This window comes from Amphibalanus amphitrite, unplaced genomic scaffold (genome assembly GCF_019059575.1).
Source record: "Amphibalanus amphitrite isolate SeventyFive unplaced genomic scaffold, NRLGWU_Aamphi_draft 000543F_arrow, whole genome shotgun sequence".
NCBI lineage: Eukaryota > Metazoa > Arthropoda > Thecostraca > Balanomorpha > Balanidae > Amphibalanus > Amphibalanus amphitrite.
Window position 1 is genome coordinate 157,873 of NW_024882037.1, and position 20,211 is coordinate 178,083.

General features: G+C 46.8%; 1 protein-coding gene across 2 annotated transcripts; it reads left to right on the forward strand.

Moving 5' to 3' along the window:
- The first annotated feature begins 5,684 nt into the window (after positions 1-5,684).
- Positions 5,685-10,567, forward strand: LOC122393603 (atlastin-1-like). 2 transcript variants are annotated; one of them, XM_043389803.1, is made up of 2 exons: positions 5,685-5,805; positions 8,205-10,567. In XM_043389803.1, exons 1-2 carry the CDS (start codon positions 5,761-5,763, stop codon positions 10,083-10,085), a joined length of 1,926 nt encoding a protein of 641 aa, XP_043245738.1. In that variant the 5' UTR covers positions 5,685-5,760; the 3' UTR covers positions 10,086-10,567. The 2 variants fall into 2 exon arrangements, with proteins under 2 accessions (XP_043245738.1, XP_043245739.1); XM_043389804.1 differs by lacking the exon at positions 5,685-5,805 and adding an exon at positions 6,512-6,545.
- Positions 10,568-20,211: the final 9,644 nt, after the last annotated feature.

Consider the following 20,211-nt stretch of genomic DNA (forward strand, 5'->3'; position numbering starts at 1 on the left):
AATTTGGTAGATATTAATTTTTGCTCTTTCTAAACCGAGCGACATCACTTTCATGCCAATTCATTAACTTTTTTGAAGGTGGGAGGGTCCCTTTAAACGCCTCCACTTTTTTCGCCGCGCTATAGCATAAAAACGGCGCGCCAAAATTTGGGTACCTGTAGGGAATTGATTGAAGTTTATTGTGACAAAGTTTCAAAAAAATCGGTCGGAATTTTTTTTGAGATATCAAGGTTTTAGTGACGTCATGATTTCTGAGTTTTCGACTAAAAACGGCATATGTTCAAAAAATCATACAAAATCACAGAATAAAGATACAGACATGCCGTAAACGCCATTAGACGGCCAATACCATGGGCATGAACAATCAAATGGCTATCGTCGGTTTTTGAATATCGTTCCGCATTTTCCAAAATCTTGAACTGAATCTTGGCAATTTCTCGTGACTACTTCACGACCATGATACATGCATTTCTTAAATTGAACTTTTTGAACCAAACACGTACACATATGATAAAATGAATGTCACCATCGTGTTCTACGCCCAAAATTACACTCTCTCCCGCCGCCACACAACTATATGAGTAATGTCATCGTCTGAAAATGCTCTCTGGGTACAGCTTGTTCATGCTCATGCTTGTTCAAAGCAAGAGGTATTTGCACTTTTCCTCTCAATTGTTTTATAGTGGTAAGGTCATGAATCCCGACCTTCCAGTGCCCGACCACCGCTGACCGCGCCGATCCGTCGCCATGGTGCAGCGGCCCGACCGGTGGGCACACCGTGGGACGGTAAATGGAACTGGTGATTTACATTAAACTGAGTTCGAAAATTTTACGCATGAATGACATGGATGTAGCATAAGTACCTAATGCCAATACGCGGCGTTTCGGAGCGTAGATTCTGCTACACACCTAAAAACCTAGCCCCTTCCCCCCCCCCCCCCCCGGTGACGGATAAATGTTATGTCTCGCGAGTGTGACTTTGTCCCCCCCCCCTTTTGCTGGCGGCTGCGACCGCCAGTGCACTGATCACACTAAAACATTTTTTACAAAGTAATTGTGTTGGACATTAATTTGTACCTAAATAGACAACTCAGCTACGATGATAACAAGCAACTTCTAACAACCATAAGGGCATTTAAAACGATTTGACAACGCTTAATTTGATTTATTTTTTAACAGCCGACGACTACAAAGAAGTGGGCGTTACGTTGGGCGGTGGTCAGCACATTTGCAATGCACACAGAGTGCACAATTGACTCTTAGATGCTTAAGATTTATGGTCTTAAAAGCCATGTAATCATACATGATCGGTTGTTTTCTGTACAGTTGGCACATAGATGAACAATATCGGTCCCTTTTACATGGATTTTAAAGGAGACGTACCTCAACATAATATTCTCGTGAGCTGATTGACGATTTGTTTTAAGCAAGACGATGTTTGATCCAGGTAGACTCAACTCAAGTTACTCAAGGTAGACTCGAAAAATTCTAGCAAATGCAATAATCCCTGAAAATTTGAAGTGATGATAATGAAACATTTACGTAAATTATTCGTATTTAACGTGAAAATATTCTAAATGTAACGCTCACATTATTGGTTTTCGTAATTTCGAAAATTCTGTTAGCAGAGGTATTATGTTAACTCTCCTGTTAAGCGATTAATATGTGCATGTGTACCGGTACCCCAAGGTACTCATGGTACAGTGGCTATGGAATATCAAGTTTAAATGGTTGTGCAGTCCAGGCCTTCATTTATCTTCTCATCTTGATGTACATGATCAACTGGTTTATCAAGCCCAAGTGTTGCGGTGGCTGCAGAAGCTGCGCCGGTTCGTCAAGGTCCTTGGGCATGGCGCTGAGTCCCGGCTGTGGCGGGGCACGCCGTCTCCCTTCGGCGTGCCGCGGCCGTAGCGTGTCACCTTGCCGACGGCCCGGTCCGGCCCCGTTCCGATCGCACTCACGCGCCTCGCTCGGCTGCTACTCGGCGATGAGACCACGCTTGCGCCGCTGTGGCCGACTCTCCCGCACAACGTTTTATCCGTGAACATTATCCGCTGTCACAAGGCCAGTCTACTTACGCATTTCCATGGAGTGATGTATTTTTTACTTTGCGCAGACGTGCCGTCAACATCTGGTCACGTGAAGTACCTCTCTAGGTCTTTGTGAACACTTGAAATAGTCTTTAGCACGCTTAACATGGCGTCTAAATTTGGTGTCGAAGTATGCAGGCACACAGGTAAAAATATTGCAAAATGTGCATGTGCAGCAACCATCCTGGTTATCCGCATCACAGCAGTTATAACTACAACCTATCAAGTACCGCGTACAGTTGGACTGTTTATGCCTTTGTCTACTTTCTTATCTTCATATACTCGCTCAATTGGCTTACCAAGAAACCCCGAGGTCTTCTTATCAAGACAGGATGCTGTGGTGGCTGTCAAAAGCGCGGTGGGTGCCGCGGTCTGACGGGCAAGTCCATTGTGCCGGCCGGGATGGCCCTGAGCCCCAACTGCTGGCGTGGTCAGCGGCTGGTCTGTCAGTCGCGCTCGTCTCGGAGCGTGTCACACTCGCCAGTCCGACGGCCTGCTAGCAGAGCGTCGTCCAGTCGCAGTCGTCAGTCCACTCCGCCATACCGTGCCCGGTCGCGCGGTTCGTTGGACCAACGCTGGCGCTCCCATCCCAGCGGCGATCCTTTCCGCTTCCACCGCAGTCGACTGGCACAGACGACGTTTTACCCGTGATGAATTTCCGGATCAGCCTCACCAAATGACCGAAATTTATATGGACATCTTTTCGCGAGCCTCAACTGTATGTTAATCAGCTGTTTGTCCTTGCACTATCATTCTTTGAGAATGCGCGTGAAATATAAAATGTGTTCTATGCCTTGTCTGCCTTATTTTTATTGATTTCTAAGTGTAGGTCAGCGTTATTTCTTAAGCTCCAGGGGATTTTTACGCTACCGTACCTGACGCTAGGGGCCCTTTCCTATTAACCCGCGACCGCCTGGGGGGGGGGATCGGATCCGACCCCCCCCTCCATTTTTCTTGAATAATTTATGAACTGCTTACGCTATCGACTTGAAACTTGGCATACCTTCTCCCCCATCAATTTGACGTCTCCTGTGCAATTTAAAAAAATCCAAATTTTTTTTTAGATATATCGATTTTAGTGATGTAACTACATGGCGTTTTCAGTAAAAAAGTGGTAAATGTTTAAAAAATCGCCAAAAATAAGGGTTTAAAGCAAATTGCAAATTAAGGACATGGATAGACGCAGCTCAACGATTTCTTTAAAATGGCTATCTCGGATTTTCCATAAAATGCGTTTTTTACCCCTAAAAATTCAAAAAACTATTTTTTGGAAAACAGCTAATAAAATCCAAAATTTTGAAAATTCCCAAAAAACCGGAATATATGTTATAGAGCTGTATTAGAACATTAGATGTCCCAAATTTCATCTTTCTATCTTGATTTGTGACCCCCAAATTGTAAAAAATAGCTCCAACATGCATAGGGCATGGTGACGTCATAAGCATTTTCGTGAATTAGAGGCACTTCTGAACATCGCATGTGAAAACAAATGGCACCACTAGATTCCTGGGACAAAGCTCGTCTATAAAAATGCATTTTTATGTCAAAAATAAAAAGTTGAAAAAATTGACCTTTTTTCTTAGCCCTCGTTTAGTAATGTATTGTATAAACGATTTTTTTATGCTTTCAATGCACACTTATCACCAGCACAGTGACTTGGGGTCACATATAACCATTACCATCGGATTCGGCATGAAAAATAAGCCATAAAACATGTGTCGCACGCCCATGTAGCAGAAAGTGAAAACCGTGACCTTTCGTGACCTGACCTGACCTTGACCCATACTTATGACCCCTATACGCACATGGTACCTACCTTCACTAGGTCTTTGAGGTCATTTTTGGTGAGTTTCGAGCAGCAGCTGTCGATTCCGCTGTCCGTAAGCCTAATCATGCAAAACCCCAGAATTTGACCTTTTACCTGACCTTGACCCGAAAGTTGACCTCAATCTTAAAATCTTAAGAGTGCTTTGGGAAGGTCTCGTAGAGACCTTTCGAACACCGCCTCGCGGGGCTCGATGCGACCATTGGTTCTCGAGATAACAGGGGGGGGGGTCGGATCCATCCGACCCCCCCCCCCCCCCCAGGCTGTCGTGGGTACGCAAATAGCCCAGGCGGTGCCGGGTTAAGTGTTGTTCTTAACATCCAATTGGCGGCACTATGGGCATTGCTTTTTTCAAATAGTAACACTGAAATACACCATAAAATTAGAACGTATGACGGTCTTGTATAGTCGACTACAGAATGATGTTCCACTTTTCACAGGCAAGTATTTGCCTGGTGTGGTAGGCTGTGCCGCATCACACGAGCTGAGTTCACAAATTATAGCTTTGTCCCAATGCTCACAATCGACACGCTTGATAAACAGGATAAACAGTCGACACAATCGACACGCGTGATAAACAGCACAACTTAGCGCTCCGGTCAACTGATAGCTTCTGAGGAGTGGAACATCATTCTGTAGTCGACTATACCTAATGGGTAAATATTTCTTCCTCACCCTGTATGACGGCAGGCGAGCAACGATAGCGCGCGCCGCGCATGCCCCGTCTTCCCGATAAGGTGTCTTTGTTCTCCTCTGTCCAGTCCGGTTCCGGAATCAAGTAATGGAAGAAAGGCAGTGCGACTTACAAATGTATCAGAATCCTGTAACAAGTAGGAGGCCCGTATCCAGATGTTAGGATGCCCTTGACCTTTGAATAAGTCATGAGCGGGTCCCGCGACATGTATTGGATCGGATGTAAAGTAAGCATGTTCTGGGGTGTCCGGGGGGGGGTGCCTCCCAGGGTCCATAATGGATGACGACTCTTCTTTGCAGTCTTCAATCCTGGCGCTAGCGAACGTCAGAACGCTGTCTTCACGCTAGCTAACATTGGCATTTTAATGTCCGAAGTGTGACGTCAAAACTGCAGAAACGAAGACAACGGACGACAGGAATTGAGAGGTTACGTCAGAGTGCACGCCTTAGGACAAGCAGTGTGCAGCATCCATTGGAGATGCGCGCTGGTCATCAGCAGTTCAGAGACGGCCAGAGACCAGCAACAGTTTAGAAATGAGAAACGAGCATCAGCAGGAAGGGATAAGTGACTGATAACGGAACAAACAAGCCGCAGATGCCTGCATAAGAACATAGTTAACTATTCTTGACAGACCGGAGCAGTTCACAGATCGGTCGTGGGTTGGGACATCAGCAATGCAAATGACAACAGCGGACATAAGCCATTCAATGAAGCATAGGTGTCACGTGTCGCGACTAGCGTGTAGCAACATTGTACTGGAGAACAACCTAGAGATATGTACGAGGTGAAATACCTAAACAGAATGTACATACCTATTCATACGTTAGCGGTCCCAGTCCATAGTTACACGTAATCGGTAAAAAACCAACAACTGAGACTACCCCCAGGGATCCTATGTTTATCCATCGGGGATTCAGAATCAGCGTCTGACATCAGCAGCATGGTGAATCCCCGTCGTCACCCACAAAGCGCCCACTGTGGCTTTGTTATTCCTGGGGGGAGGTCCAGGGATCCCCGCGCTGACTCACGTCTGGCGCGATAGTCGCGTCTGGCGTCGGCCGACTGCCGGCCGCGAGCACCGCCCGCACTTCACGCCGGGACATCCGACCGAGAGGAGCGGCGGCGGTTCTGACGCACCGGTGCACTGCAGGATGGCGCAGCACGGCGGTACACCGCCCGATAACGCTACGGTGCAGGTGAGCAGGAGGGCACTGCGGGCACAGACATGTGAATAGTGCGCCAGGGCTGAAAACGAAGCATTGGCCCTGTTTCACGGCACGCTACAGGGGCTACTAGTGCTACTAGCGCTTTCGGGTTCCATCGAAACATAAGCAAACTTCCCTGTGAGCGTCCCACCCAGTTTGTTTCCATAGCAGTCGAAAGCGCAAGCACCTATGCGCTGGTAGCGTGCCGTAGAACAGGGCATGTGTGGCGAGGGGTTACGATTTACATCGGTGTGTGACATTCCAGCTCCAAGGTTATACAAATAAAGTGCGATACCTATCAAACGAAGTCTGATAAGTTCTGGCACAGAAGTTCAATCATTCATAAAGACCAGGGCCCTATTTCACGGCACACTAGGTAGGAGAGAGCGGGGTCACACGGGCCACGGGGCAATTGTAATAGTGTTAATGATTCATAAACTTACCAATAGAATGAGCTGATGGCAACACCGAAAATGAGCAGTTCTCTAGGTAGGTACTGCCTTCCCAACGGAGTTCGAAGCGAAAGTGCGGGTTATGTCGATGGCTGTGCATAGTTGTGTTTTTCAGAGCATTTTGTTTTTTTTTTATCGTTAAATTTGATTAGCTCATTTCCACAATTGAAAAGCTTCAGACTTTGTGCAAGCGTTAGCAAGCTTGTCCGTCCATACATCTTCTTCGGTTATTGAGTTATCAAGCTATTTGCGTTCATATTGAATTCTCCAGCTAAATTAGTAGGTATATCTATATAGGGGAAGTTGGGGCAATGCCGGAGTTGGGGCAAAGCCGAAATTCGAGATATTTCGAAAACCGTAAGACATGGATGCCACCTGTCAGTGATGCTCTGAAGCTTAAGTGACTACAATTATCGCATGTTTGTTACGAGTCGTCATTCGGAATACTTCGACTGTGAGGGCGCCAAGAGCGTTTTCAAGGTACGTTTCCCTTGTACTACATGCGCCTTTGAAGCTGCATTTCTTACTCATTATGCTACCGTTTGTCTGGCCAATTCGGTCAAGTAATCTTTAGCATGTCTTTGCATAAGTGTGCTGCCTATTTGAAATTTATACAGCACGTTGAAAAGTTATGGGCCTGCAAATGAAAGTATGGCAGGCTGGGGTAATGCCGAAAACGTGCGATTACGCACGTGTTAAAAGCACGCTACGTGGACTTTACTGCTGTAGAATAGCAACGCGTATTTTTAGTCACACAAATTACACTTTCAACCGACACAACGGCCTGTTACCTATAAGGAATGATTTAGCTGGCATGTTCTTATTATATCACACAATTATAACTTCCAGTGTGCACCGCGTCCTCAAGCTCTTAAAACGCGTGTCAGCTTTGATGAATTCTGGATAAAGTTTGAGATAAAATGGCAAAACATCAATGTCGGCATTCCCCGTAGATCATTTCTCCCATTTTCGGCTTTCCCCGCAGTCCGGGGCAACGCCGAAAAAGTCACTTCTTTGATATTTTTAGTTTGTGCGCTTAACGGTATGCGAATTCATCAAATGCGCCTGGTATGTTTGAAAGGCAAAAGACTGGCCTCTCGAATGACGCCAACAAGAATAGCTTATGTTGTCTACCTTGCGTGCTACGGGCGTCAGAAAAAAAGTCTTCGGCGTTCCCCCAACTTCCCCTACCTATCGCTGAGCCTGTGCCAGCGAATTCGGCTGCACATTGCCATAACTGGCCCTAACTTGTCAAAAGCGTTATATCAAAGGATGTCACAATGAAATGTTTAAGAGCCAATTATTCCCAGTTATCGGTTCCTACATCCAAAGCTGAACGTTGATAAAAAGCAAAAAAAAAACTACACACATTTCTCTTCAAGTTGACAGATTGTGTACCTACCACTGCTGTAAATGCTCAATGCTGGGCTGATGCATTCTGACATGGATTCTGACAGGACATCTCATGCTTGCATGATTTTATGGGGTTGGAATTTTACAATGTCTCCTGATTTTGTCACTCGATCAATTGCACGAGGTCTTCTCCTACGCAAACTATTTTCCTACCATATTTTTATACAATAACGACTAACGAGTGTTGACCCATCCTTCATCAACGCTCCTCTTAACTGGTTTTGTCTGAACCATTTCCATGTTTCCCCATCTTACCTTGTTTACTAGATCTAGGAAAGTGTTCTACATTTTTAGAAAAGTCGCTAGACCAACGACCTCGCCCGTTTGCTCCCGTTGTTGCACTTAACAATGTTGAACGGTCGTAGTGGGAACACGGCTTTACATAACGGCAGATCCTGTCCAACATACAAAGACACGGTTTCCTTTGTAATATAATATTACCTACATCAGCTTATTGACAAACTGTTTTATTCCTTGTGACAAACTGTTTTATTCTTTGTGACAAACTGCTTAATTCCTTTTCAGAACAACGCTACGCCAGAGGCGATGCAAATTCTCACTGCCAGCGGCAAGGGAGGCTTCGTGCTGGACTCCAAAAATCTGAAGAGTATCCTCTTGGCTGACGACATCATCGACAAGCCAGCGGTAGTCATCTCAGTCGCTGGGGCATTCCGCAAGGGAAAGTCTTTCCTTTTGGACATGATGCTGCGCTACCTTACAGCGTCAGACAAGTCCAACTGGATACACGAGCAGAGCCAGCGGGGCTTCCCGTGGCGAAGTGGATTTCGGAGACACACCACTGGCATCCTGATGTGGTCAAAGCCGATCCCCGTGACCCTATCAGACGGCACAGGGGCGAACATTTTGCTGATGGACACACAGGGGACCTTCGACAACAAGTCTACCGTGCACGAGTCGTCAACTGTCTTTGCACTCAGTACGCTGCTCAGTTCCCTTCAAATTTACAACATCACTGGAAATTTGCAGAACGATGACTTGGAGCACTTGCAGCTCTTCACTGAGTACGGCCGACTAGCGCTGGATGACACCAGCAGCAAGCCGTTCCAAAAATTGTTGATTCTGGTCAGGGATTGGCAATACGCTCATGAGCTTCCTCTGGGTGCTGGGTGTGGCAGCGAGCTGATCAAGGAGTGGCTGGATACTCCAACTGGGAAAAAGGAGCTGGAGAAGGTACGAACGCACATCAGAGGGTGCTTTGGCCAGATCGAGGGATTCCTGCTGCCGCACCCGGGGCAGAATGTAGCTAGCAGTCCCAACTTCACCGGCAGCAGCGCAGAGATGGACCCTGTGTTTGTCGAAAAGCTCAACGAGCTGATGCCTCAGATTCTGGCACCGGAGAAAATGACAGTGAAGAGTATTGCTGGCAACTCAGTCACAGCCGGCCAGCTGTTCACTTTCTTTGAGACTTACGCAAATCTGTTCCAGAGTGACAAACTGCCAAAGCCAAAGAACATCATGCAAGCGACCGCCGAAGCCAACAATATGGCGGCAGCACAAGACGCTAAGACGCAGTACATCAAAGAAATGGAGTTCCTGCACAGTGATGATCATCCTTCACTAGAACAGACCGAGCTTTTGGGGAAACACCAGGAAGCTTCAGAGAAGGCCATGAAGGCATTTACCGATCGCAAGAAAATGGGCGACTGGAAACTGTCAGAGAACTATCGTTTGAGACTGATGAAGGACATTGAAGAGTGGTACAAGTTTGCTGAGCGGGCAAACAACACGAAGCGCCAAAAGGAGCGGCTCAATGCAGAAAATCACAACTTGGGACTCATTGGGACCTGCAAAATGACCTACATCAATGCGATGGAAGAGGTCGCCGGTGAAGACGTGGGCTTTGTGCCTCAGAAGGAACTGGACAGCGCGCACGAGGAAGCCAGGAGGAAGGCAATGGATCAGTTTAAGGAAGAACAGAAAGTATTTGAAGGCATCGAAAAGGACAGCCAGTTTGCCCTTACCCAGGAGATCGACAATGAGTTCCGCCGAATGCTCTTCCACAATGACGTGAAAAAAGATGCAAAGAACTTCAAGGCGGCACAAGCGAATATGAAGGCGGTGGGCCAGGCCAAAAGGAACTACCTTTCCATGATGAACGCAATGACAGATGGTGTTGCGCTAACGGTCGAGGAACTTCAGAAGCGACACGAAAAGTCGATGGAAGTCGCCGTGGATCTATTCGAGTCGCTCAAAGAGGGCGACGAGCGCATCGCGGAAGGTTACCTGGAGAACATGAAAGATGATATTCAGCGTGAACTGGAGTCGTACTTGAGCGCCAATCGACACAAGCAGGAAATGAAAGAGGTCCAAGAGCAAGTGCTGGCAATAACAAAACAACTGGAGGATGCCAAAAAGCAAAGAAAACCCGGGTGCACCATTTTATAACTGGGCACTTTCAGCGCAGTGGGAAAAAACACGGCAGTGCAGTGCACCAGATATTTGAGTAGTACTCACCATATTTGGATTTACAGAATAATTCTGCGCAGTTGCAGCAATCAAAGCCCTGCCAGAGCGATCGAAGATGCAAGTGCTTGTGATGCGATACTTTATAGTATGAGCCTTAGGATATTTTTTCATTTAGTTTTTTTTTTGTCCTGGGGACTGATTCGTTTCACTGAGCTGTTTGGCGATAGCGGCTGCCTTTATCTTCCCTGTGTAAATTGATGCTTCTTGACTGCCACCACTGTCACCATTCGCCGAGCAAACTGGACTCTTCAAGTCGTTCGTCCAATGCGTTGTTTTTATGTTGTACACTTTGCAGTTCATACAGCTTAACGTTCAGATAACCTAAAATGTACACTGCTATTAAGTTGTAATTTGTTTGAAGGTTTGTATATGTAGAGAGAATGAAGTCTGACGTGATATTTGAACTTTGTATGCAATTAAAGGGTACTGAATCAACTTATGATTGCTTATCTCAAAATGAACCGTAAGTAGTAAACGGCCCAGTAAACATGCCAACGTCGGCCCTACGTCGGTTCAACCTCGGCCCGACATCGGCTGGACGTCGGGTATGCCCGCATGCTCCGACGTCCAGCCGAAGTCCAGCCGACGTCGAGCCGACGTCGGGCCGAGGTCGTTTGCCGAGGTTGACGAGATCGTTTTTCGTTGGACCGACGGGGCCGACGTCGGCATGTTTATTGGGACAACGCGCCAAAAATATCAACCGGCGGCGGGATTCGAGCCCCCCAGTCGCCGACGTCGGCATGCTTACTGGGACAACACGCCAAAAGCACCAGCCGGCGATGGGATTCGAACCCTGTGTCATTTAAACGCGAGGTTAGTGCGTTAGCCACTACACCACGCAGCCAGATAGCGAATATAGTTTGTTTTGTTGGGTTATGCCCTTTCGGTCTGACAAGACCATTTCAGAGCCGGAAGGATGATAGGATGGAGACATTGGTCTTCTTGGCGAGCACCTTGGGTCCAGTTCATATAGAGTCCCTGGTCTCATTGCTGTTACGTGACACTTATTGGAAAGGGCGACCCCACAATGGATTCATATAGCCACTCTTACACACTTGCACCAACGTTTCCCAAAGTGTCCCTTTCATAAGTGGCACTTTGGCAAAGTGACACTTGCCGACTGGCCAGTGGCGGCGGATTCGATTTTGGCGTGGGGGGGGGCAAGATCCCAGTCGAGATGATGTCATAGGCGGATCCAGAAAGGCGTTTTCGACGCTGTAAGGGACATACCCCCCAAAAAAGTGTCCAAAATCCAAAAACTCCTCGGATTTCGATTCCTTACGGACTTACTGCTGAACAGCAAAAAAAAATCCTGATAAAAGTGTTATTATTAGGAAACATATTTGTCTATTTCGGGCGATGCAGGGGCCAGGGGAGGGGGAGTAAATATTTGCTTTAAATGCCCGCTCCCTGGATCCGCCAGTGGACGATGTAACGCTTTTCGTATTGCTGTATTAGAAAAAAGCTCCAATGGGAAAAATTGTGCCATAACCCGATCGCATATCAGATGTTGAAGAACGGTGCCAAACCTTTTGAAGTAGGCGCGCGCTATTCTTTGCAATGAGGTAGCTCGTTACCATTTCCTCTGTTCATTTTACGTTCGATTTCCATTTAACCTTCCTTTAAAAAGTATTTCTGAGACAGATATCAACTGAAACTAGCTCACAGCGGGAGGAGACCGCTCAAACATTCAAAGACAGTCGGTCGCATCTAAACATATTGGGACAGCGATCCGCCAGAAACCCTCCCCAAAGCAGAAGTTCACCAAATAAGCTTATTTGGATGTAACGCCTCACTCTTGGTGGCGTTACATCCAAAGGTGTAACGCCCATAATGAGCTAGCTCACCGAGACGAGCTGTCTCGATGGGTTTATATAGTAAGCCTACAGCAAGGCTTAACTAAGGCCCAAACGCTCGTCAAGCTGGGAACGGAGGGTGAGGGAGCGCGGCGGCGGGCTGAGGTGAAGGAACGGTGGACTGGAACGGGAATCCAGAAGCTCTGGGCGGGGCGTTTCTTTATTAGGGCTTTAGGGTGTGCTGACTGCGGTAAGGTCCAAATTATCACACCAAATTTTGCCACGACATCTACCGGTTCAGGCACTCGAGAATCAGTGGCCAGTGATATCTGCAAAGACGAAGCATTTCCAACCCAGCTTCAGCCTGGTGTCAGGGCGCCTCAGGTGGCTTTAATTACAGTTGCACATACCAAACGACCTTAGTGCAGCCAGTCTGTGGCCGAAACCATTCGGAACAGACTTCAACGAAATGTGAGACAAGGTTAGTGCTATCGTTAAGTGCCATTATAGACTTGGGCCCCGTTGGCTTGACCCACTGGAAGGTGGTAGCTATCCGACGCTGCGGGGCATACTCATTTTTCCAAAATGCCTTAGATTTTGCTTTCGTGTTCATAGGCGGCGGAACGGGGAGGGCACCGGGGCACCGTGCCCCCTTTGATTTTGGCATTTTAACGTTAGCCCTATGGGCGTTGCATGGAAAGAATGGGACCAAAAGTCGGCAGTGCCCCCCCCCCCCCCCCTAATTGAAGGTGTTCCGCCGCTACTGTTCGTGTTTGATGCTCTTTATTCTATAGCCAGCCTTTAGACAGAGGGGGGGGAGGGGGCACTAATGATCAGTGCCCTAACCCTCAAAAGTTTCCAACATTAATTTTTACTTTTTTAATAGTGAAAACTGAAATAAAGCGGATACTGAACTGTGGACATCCAGTTTTAACACTGGCCCCACACAAGCCTCCGAATGCCCAAAGCAGATCTATGATGACTGGCCTTTGGGTGCCATACCATACCATGCATTGGTCAATGTGGTCAATGCGTACAACCGTGGCTTATTATGAGCGCTCATCAGTCCTAACTACCCGCAAGCGAATGGCTAGCCCTTCCGTCTCCGCTCGCTTGCGATTTGGCATTTATGTAGGTACAAAATAGCGGCAAACGACCACTGAAGGTATGAGTTGCGTCTCTTGCACACTTAAAATATCTCTAAATCGAATCTAAAAAGACAAAAAATGATATAAAGCGGAAATGGTTAGCATTTACTGCATTTACACATATTCAAAAGGCACCGTTGGACAAACTGTAGGAGCGCATAGCTGCAATATCAGGTTATGGAAATTTTCCCCATGTTTAGGGCACAAATTATGGAGGGGCAAGAATATACGTTTGCCCCTCCTCCAAAAGTTTGTTAGGAGACGATGCCTCCTCTGCCACCCCGTATCTGTCGCCCCTGTAAGCGGTCACTGAAGGCCTGGGTTGCCGCTGCGTCACGTTGACGCTTATAATGCCTCCAAAACTAGGTTGAAGAGAGGAAAACTTCAATTGAACGCGAACGCTTGCCATTTAAAGGGACTATCCCACCTTCTAAAATGTTGTTAAAACCAGTTAAATTGTGCCCGACTTTATAGATTGGATGACCAGGAACACGGTTCTGGCATTTATTTTTCATTAAACATCTTAGGCTTCCCATATTCCAAACACAAACTTTCAAATATGTGACGTCACAGCCCAAAATTACCTCCTTCCCCAGGCCACATTACTGTCATAAAGCTGATTCTTTTTACTCTGTAGGCACCACAACAAAGTTCAGACCAAGTTTTAAGCGATTTTTCAACGAACAAACCCATTTAAATCAGAATGACTAAACGAGGTGACGTCACACTAACGGTCGCTCCATGTTGAAGATAGGGCCTTGTACAAGGCCCATTTTCAAATGAAGGGAACGAATTTCTTCAACACCAAGAGGCCACGGGGGTTGCAACCTAGATAGATAGTGGTTTCTGAACCTCGCCGCAAACTTGGCTATCTCAACTCAAACCCCATGTTAAAGGGACCCTCCCACCTTAACATTAGATTTGAGTTGAGATAGCCAAAATGGGATCCCTGGCTCACAATTACCGGTTTCGGCACTCACAACATCGAGAAATGCCTTAAATCGGAAATATTGAATTTCAAAATTGCAGCATTTTGATTCAGAGGGGCTAATGCTTAGGAATACCCCTCTGAATGTGTGACGTCAGCGCAAATATCTAACGATTTTTAAATGTTTGACTAAAACGTTTTGTAGCACGCGCTGGTATATGCTATTTGCGCGCAACATCTGCCGCAAACGCCGCACTTCTAAAATAAAGTCGCTAGAAACAGCGGAGATCTCAAAAAAGTAACCAAAGTAAAAGTCTAATATCTTGAAAACCGGTGAATATTTTTCGGTGAAATTTGGTAGATATTCGTTTTCGCTCTTTCTGAACCGAGCGACATCACTTTCATGCCAATTCATAAACTTTTTTGAAGGTGGGAGGGTCCCTTTAAAGGTGGGATAGTCCCTTTAAGAAAGGCAACGTATGAAAGTATAGGTATGGGCATCTGGTAATTGGTTACATCTTCAGATGATCGAACAGAATAATCAGGTATATGGTTTCTTGTCTAAGCTTTGTCACAAATTATGGGGGGGGGGGGCAAAAAGATACTTTTGCCCCCCCACGATTTTGCCAGGGGGGCAGCTGCCCCCCTGCCCCCCCCCCCGAATCCGCCGCCCCTGCGACTGGCCTTTCTATATGAACTGGGCCCGGCCCTGGTGAGTTGCCGGGGCTGAGCCTGACCAAAGGATAGGCCGAGCAGCCCACAAACACTCACCGCACCCGGCTACGGGCGAGCTCGGCTTACGGGCAATCCCAAATGGGATAAAGTTTCCCGTCCATTCCGGATCAGGGGGTTGCGGCGTGGAGGAAGATTTGAGTTTCCTGAGGATATTTTGGATACAGAAGCTCGTTATGAAGCATGAAACATGTATTTTATATTATTTTAACGGTCAAAACAGCGGCCGATGTCGGTCCGACGTCGCCCCGACGTCGGCTGGACCTCAGCAATTGATCTCGGTCCGACGTCGGCCCGACGTCGGCTGGACCTCGGCTGGACGTCGGAACATGCGGGCATATCCGTCATCCAGCCGACGTCGTGCCGAGGTTGGACACATCCCAGCCGATGCCGGGATGCCGACGTCACCCCGACGTCGGCCGACGTCGGGACTCGGGTCGGCGTCGGCATGTTTACTGTGGGTGTATACATGCACTCAGGTGTTGGTTGGTACCATTACCTACATTAGCCATCAGTAATGGACATCATCTATTACGGAGCGAGCGAAGCGAGCGTAGTCTTTCGTAGATTAACGGAAATTTCTGAGCATGAGCGGTCGGCCGTGCGGACGCTTTTGCGAGACATCTGAGCAACCACTTGACTGATTTGCACGCGGTAATTTTTGTAGGGTGGCTTCATTCCTTCTATCAAGTATTGGACTCATACGGTGACTATAAATAACTGGACTATTCCCGATGCATGTGGGTGACCTCTTATGCACAAACGAAACGATAAACGAAGAGGTGTCAGTTTTGTAGTAATTGCAATATCTCGGTAACTACTGGGCCGATTGTGCTGAAAGTTGGCATGTAGGTAGGCACCCACTAGGCCATGCATATCCATATGCCACAGGTGGGGTGCTGCAGCACGTGCGCACGTGCAGGGGTCGATTCCACATCTTGAGAGCGGCTGAACCGATTGCGCTGAAATTTGGTTCATGGTTAGGGACTGGTTAGTAGGGTGCCGTGCAAAAGTCCCATTTTGCACGTGCGCACGTGCAGGGTGCCGGTTCCAGATCTCGAGAACGGCTTGGCCGATTGCGTTCAAATTTGGCACATCACTAGAGACCGGTACTCCGTACTGGTTAGTAGGGTGCAGTGCACAAGTTAGTTGAAGGTACCCCTCGCAATTTCGCACGTGCAAGGCCCACCCTCTCGCTCGCTCCGTTGGTCGCCGAAAAAAGGCGTTTTACTGTTCAATGATTATACCTACGGAAAGCCAAAACGCTTATAAAATATTTAACGTGTAGAATCTTCTTTTTTTCCCAATAATGACACATATAACGTCGAGCCAGAGATGAGTGAGTATTCCATCGGTCACCTCGTCCCCGGCCATGGTCATACCTACCTCGCGCCGGTATTTGCCTTGCACCATGGGACATCACCTGTTCCATCGTAAAGGTGCCTGATTAGCGACCCTTTCCTATTTGCGATCTACCTCACTACAGAAAAGCTGGCAAGACAAATCGGGATAAAAACAATGTGAAAACGTCTGCTATACTCTGGTTATTTAACTAAATTATTTTCAGGTTGTCGGTGCTTCTGGTGGGACGCTTTAGGGGAGTGTTAATAAAAATGGCCAGTTTCTTATCCAAAACGTGTGTATTTGGGCCCTATCTGATGAAAAGCGATGCACATTAACCCTATTCCTGGCGGGGGGGCCTCAGGAGCCCCCCTGAGGTTTTTTGGTTATTTCTCCCAAACGCGTTGAGCTAGGAAGTTCAAATTTTCTGACTTTTCCTATAAGGCTTCTACGCAACATGTCTGAAAATTTTGAGTTGATCTGACCTCAGGTCAGGTCACCAGAGGCGGTTTGGTGACCCTACCTCAGAAAAGTTTGCAATCACGCCAGAGCTAGAGTTTTTGACCGATCAATTTCTTCTCTTCAGGCTTTAGTTAGGGTACCAGTATGTGCAATTTGTATATCTCGGAATTTTGATATCGGTGACCTAAGGTCAGGTCAGTTTCGCAACCTCCCCATTATAAGTCAATGGGGGAAAATCAACTCCCTGTTTTTACCACTAAAACGGGTCGGAATGGCCCCATATACCATACATGACTTCATATACGATCAACCTTCACTACCTTGAGGCCTGTTTTGCTGTTGGGCAGCTGTGAGGTCATGTGACGTCATCAAAGGTCACCAAAGGTTTTTGGCCAATAACTCCGTATAGGAACAAGATACAGACGCGTGGATGGTCTCATTGTGTTCAGCTCGTCAAGACGCATCGAATGATATACATGATGACCTCGAGGTCACGTGACCTGAGGTCAACCTTTGACCTTGACCTTTCGAGGTCAACGTATATATCATTCGATGCGGATTGACGAGAGGATCACGATGATGCCCTTAGTTTGTTCCTATCTTGACTAATTCGAAAGTTATTCGAGAAAAACTCTCCATATCTAGCGCCGCCATTTTGACTTTTTCGACCACTGTGACGTCATCTTTGACCTGACCTGAAAATGACCTTTGTAAAAATTGTAGACCTTGTCCATGCGTATCCGATGCCGTTTACCGCTTGTCGCTATCTTGCTTCGTTCTCGAGATCTCAGGGGGGGGGGGCGAATCGCCCCCCCCGCCAGTTTCTCGTCCCGGCGGAGCCCGCCAGGAATAGGGTTAAGATGGTGCACCTTTTTTATTCCGAATCGACAATCCTTCAATTGATTGCCGTTTTCTCGTAGTGAATCGCTTAAAGGGACCCTCCCACCTTAACATTAGTTTTGAGTTGAGATACCTAGCCAAGTTTGCGGCCAGGCTCAGAAACCACCATTTATCCTGGTTAGCTTTATAGTGTTCAAGAAATTTCTTCCCTTTACTTGCAGGGTGGGACCAGCGTAGTCCCTATCTCTAACGGACTCTGATGACGTCATCAAGCCCATTGACCGCGCGTTATAAAATAAAAGTCTTATATTTCAAAAACGGGTGAATATTTTTCGGTGAAATTTGGTAGATGTTCATTTTCGCTCTTTCTGATTCACGGTACACCACTTTTATGCCAATTCATTAACTTTTTTAAGGTGGGAGGGTCCCTTTAACGGTGCGCTGCATGGTGGTTAAAAATGTGTCGCAACCCATATTTCCTATTTGCGCCCGACGTGGTCGCAAATAGCTCAAGAAGGAAAATAAAGGGGAAAAGAGAGAAATGAAAGTGAGGTGTTGCTGAAGCTTGCGATGTGTGGCGGGTGATGCCAACTGTCGTCACCGACTGCAGGGGGTGCCAAATCCAGGGCGGGCCTCGAATATAATAGGTACGAGATAGCCCGCAAAATTTGGGTTTTCGCCTTCTTTTCGCCTTTGGTGCGTCACGTGATCAGTTTTCACTTTCATAAAGGTGTTGGATAAACGCTCCTGTTCTAGTGATTGAGTACTTTGCGTATAGGTTACCTTTTTGGGATCATACCTACTTCAACTATTCAGGCGTCGCATTGTTTTGCCATTTTTATTATGGGAAAACCCATATACTTATTAGCGACCCTCCCCGGTAGCTAATCTGGACGAGGTCCCTATAAGCGTTTTTTTTACAATGGTTTGCCAAAATGCTCACTGCAAATAAACTAGTGGATATTGGGGCAGAAATGCCAGAAAATGAACAGTTTTTAACCCTCGCTCGCACATGGTGGGGGGTGGTTGCCACCCCCCCCCCCAGGTAGTCTTTCTGCTCTACACTCAACATCTTTAGAGCTAGAAGGCTGATTTTTCGTATAGCTGCTCCTCTAACCTTTCTTGATGTCCACTGAAAATTTCAAGTTTCTGTGGTTTTTGGTTTCAGAGATATGACCTTGTTTTTCAGGTCATGTCATGACCCAAATGGCCAAATCTCAACATCTTGCGTTGGCTATGGGCCTTTTGAGGTTTTGACACCTTGCTTTCGGCCTTTTTTTGCCAGTCTTGCCTCCTACCTATCATGGAACATGTTGTTCGACGATGTTCAGATGTCAAGGTCAGGGTCAAGGTCAACCTAGGTCATCTAAAATAATTGCGTTTTAGGCAAGCTGAATTTACTTTTCGTGAAGTGTTTTTGACTGCATTTTTGGTAAAAGCTTCTCAGATCATGATTTCATGTAATATTGACACATACCTAAACAACCGGTGCACACATCAGTATACACACAGACACACACAGACATACAAACACATATAATTGACCTTGACCTAACTTGACCTGAAATGACCTCAGCAGCAAAAACCTGGTCGGGTAGTGTGACAAAGAGGTTCTAGCTGGCTTGGCACCAGAAAACGGCAGCGTCATCGGTATATGCTAAGCAGCGCACTTGATATCCAACGGTGACCCAAAACAGCAACATTTTTTAGTTTGACCTGACCTGGAGGGTCAATGAGTCTGACCTGAGAAGGTAAAACTGGGTATCATTGGATTCGTCTCTTCCCAAAGAATCTTTTTGGTCTTACCGCTAGGCTCTATCTCCAACAGGAACGAAATGGCGCGGGGGTGGCAACCCCCCCATGTGCGTTCTAGGATGGGAAAATGGCATGTGCGGGCGAGGGTTAATAGAAAAATGAACGATCTCTCCGAAAATCAAGCCAGTACCTAATACAGTGGCACCCATAGAGCGTGAGCAATGACGGTTCAAATTAAGAGGCTCGCTAATTAGGCACCTTACCCTATATAACCTCAGGATACTGAAATCCTTCTCCTCCACGCCGCAACCCTGTTCTGGGCTGGACAGGCAACCTAATCCTATGCGGGCTGCCCCCTGCCACCCAGAGTACCTATATAGAAATCAGTGTATGCTTAATAAGTTAAAGGGACCCTCCCACCTTCAAAAAAGTTTATGAATTGGCATGAAAGTGATGTCGCTCGTTTCAGAAAGAGCGAAAACGCTTATCTACCAAATTTCACCGAAAAATATTCACCGGTTTTCAAGATATTAGACTTTTACTTTTGTTTACTTTTTTGGGATCTCCGCTGTTTCTAGCGACTTTATTTTAGAAGTGCGGCGTTTGCGGCAGTTGTTGCGCGTAAATAGCATATACCACCGCGTGCTACAAAACGTTTTAGTCAAACATTTAAAAATCGTTAGATATTTGCGCTGACGTCACACATTCAGAGGGGTATTCCTCAGCATTAGCCCCTCTGAATCAAAATGCTGCAATTTTGAAATTCAATATTTCCGATTTAAGGCATTTATCGATGTTGTGAGTGCCGAAACCGGTAATTGTGAGCCAGGGACCCCATTTTGGCTATCTCAACTCAAATCTAATGTTAAGGTGGGAGGGTCCCTTTAATGGTTCTCGAATATCCTTGCATTAGATCAGAGCCTATTTTAAGGGAATTTGACTGGGGGGGGGGGGGCAACCTGGAAAATTGTCTTTAATAATTCCATTAACCCTCGCCCGTATTGATGTTTTCCAGCTGCGAACGTATATATGGGGGGGGGGGT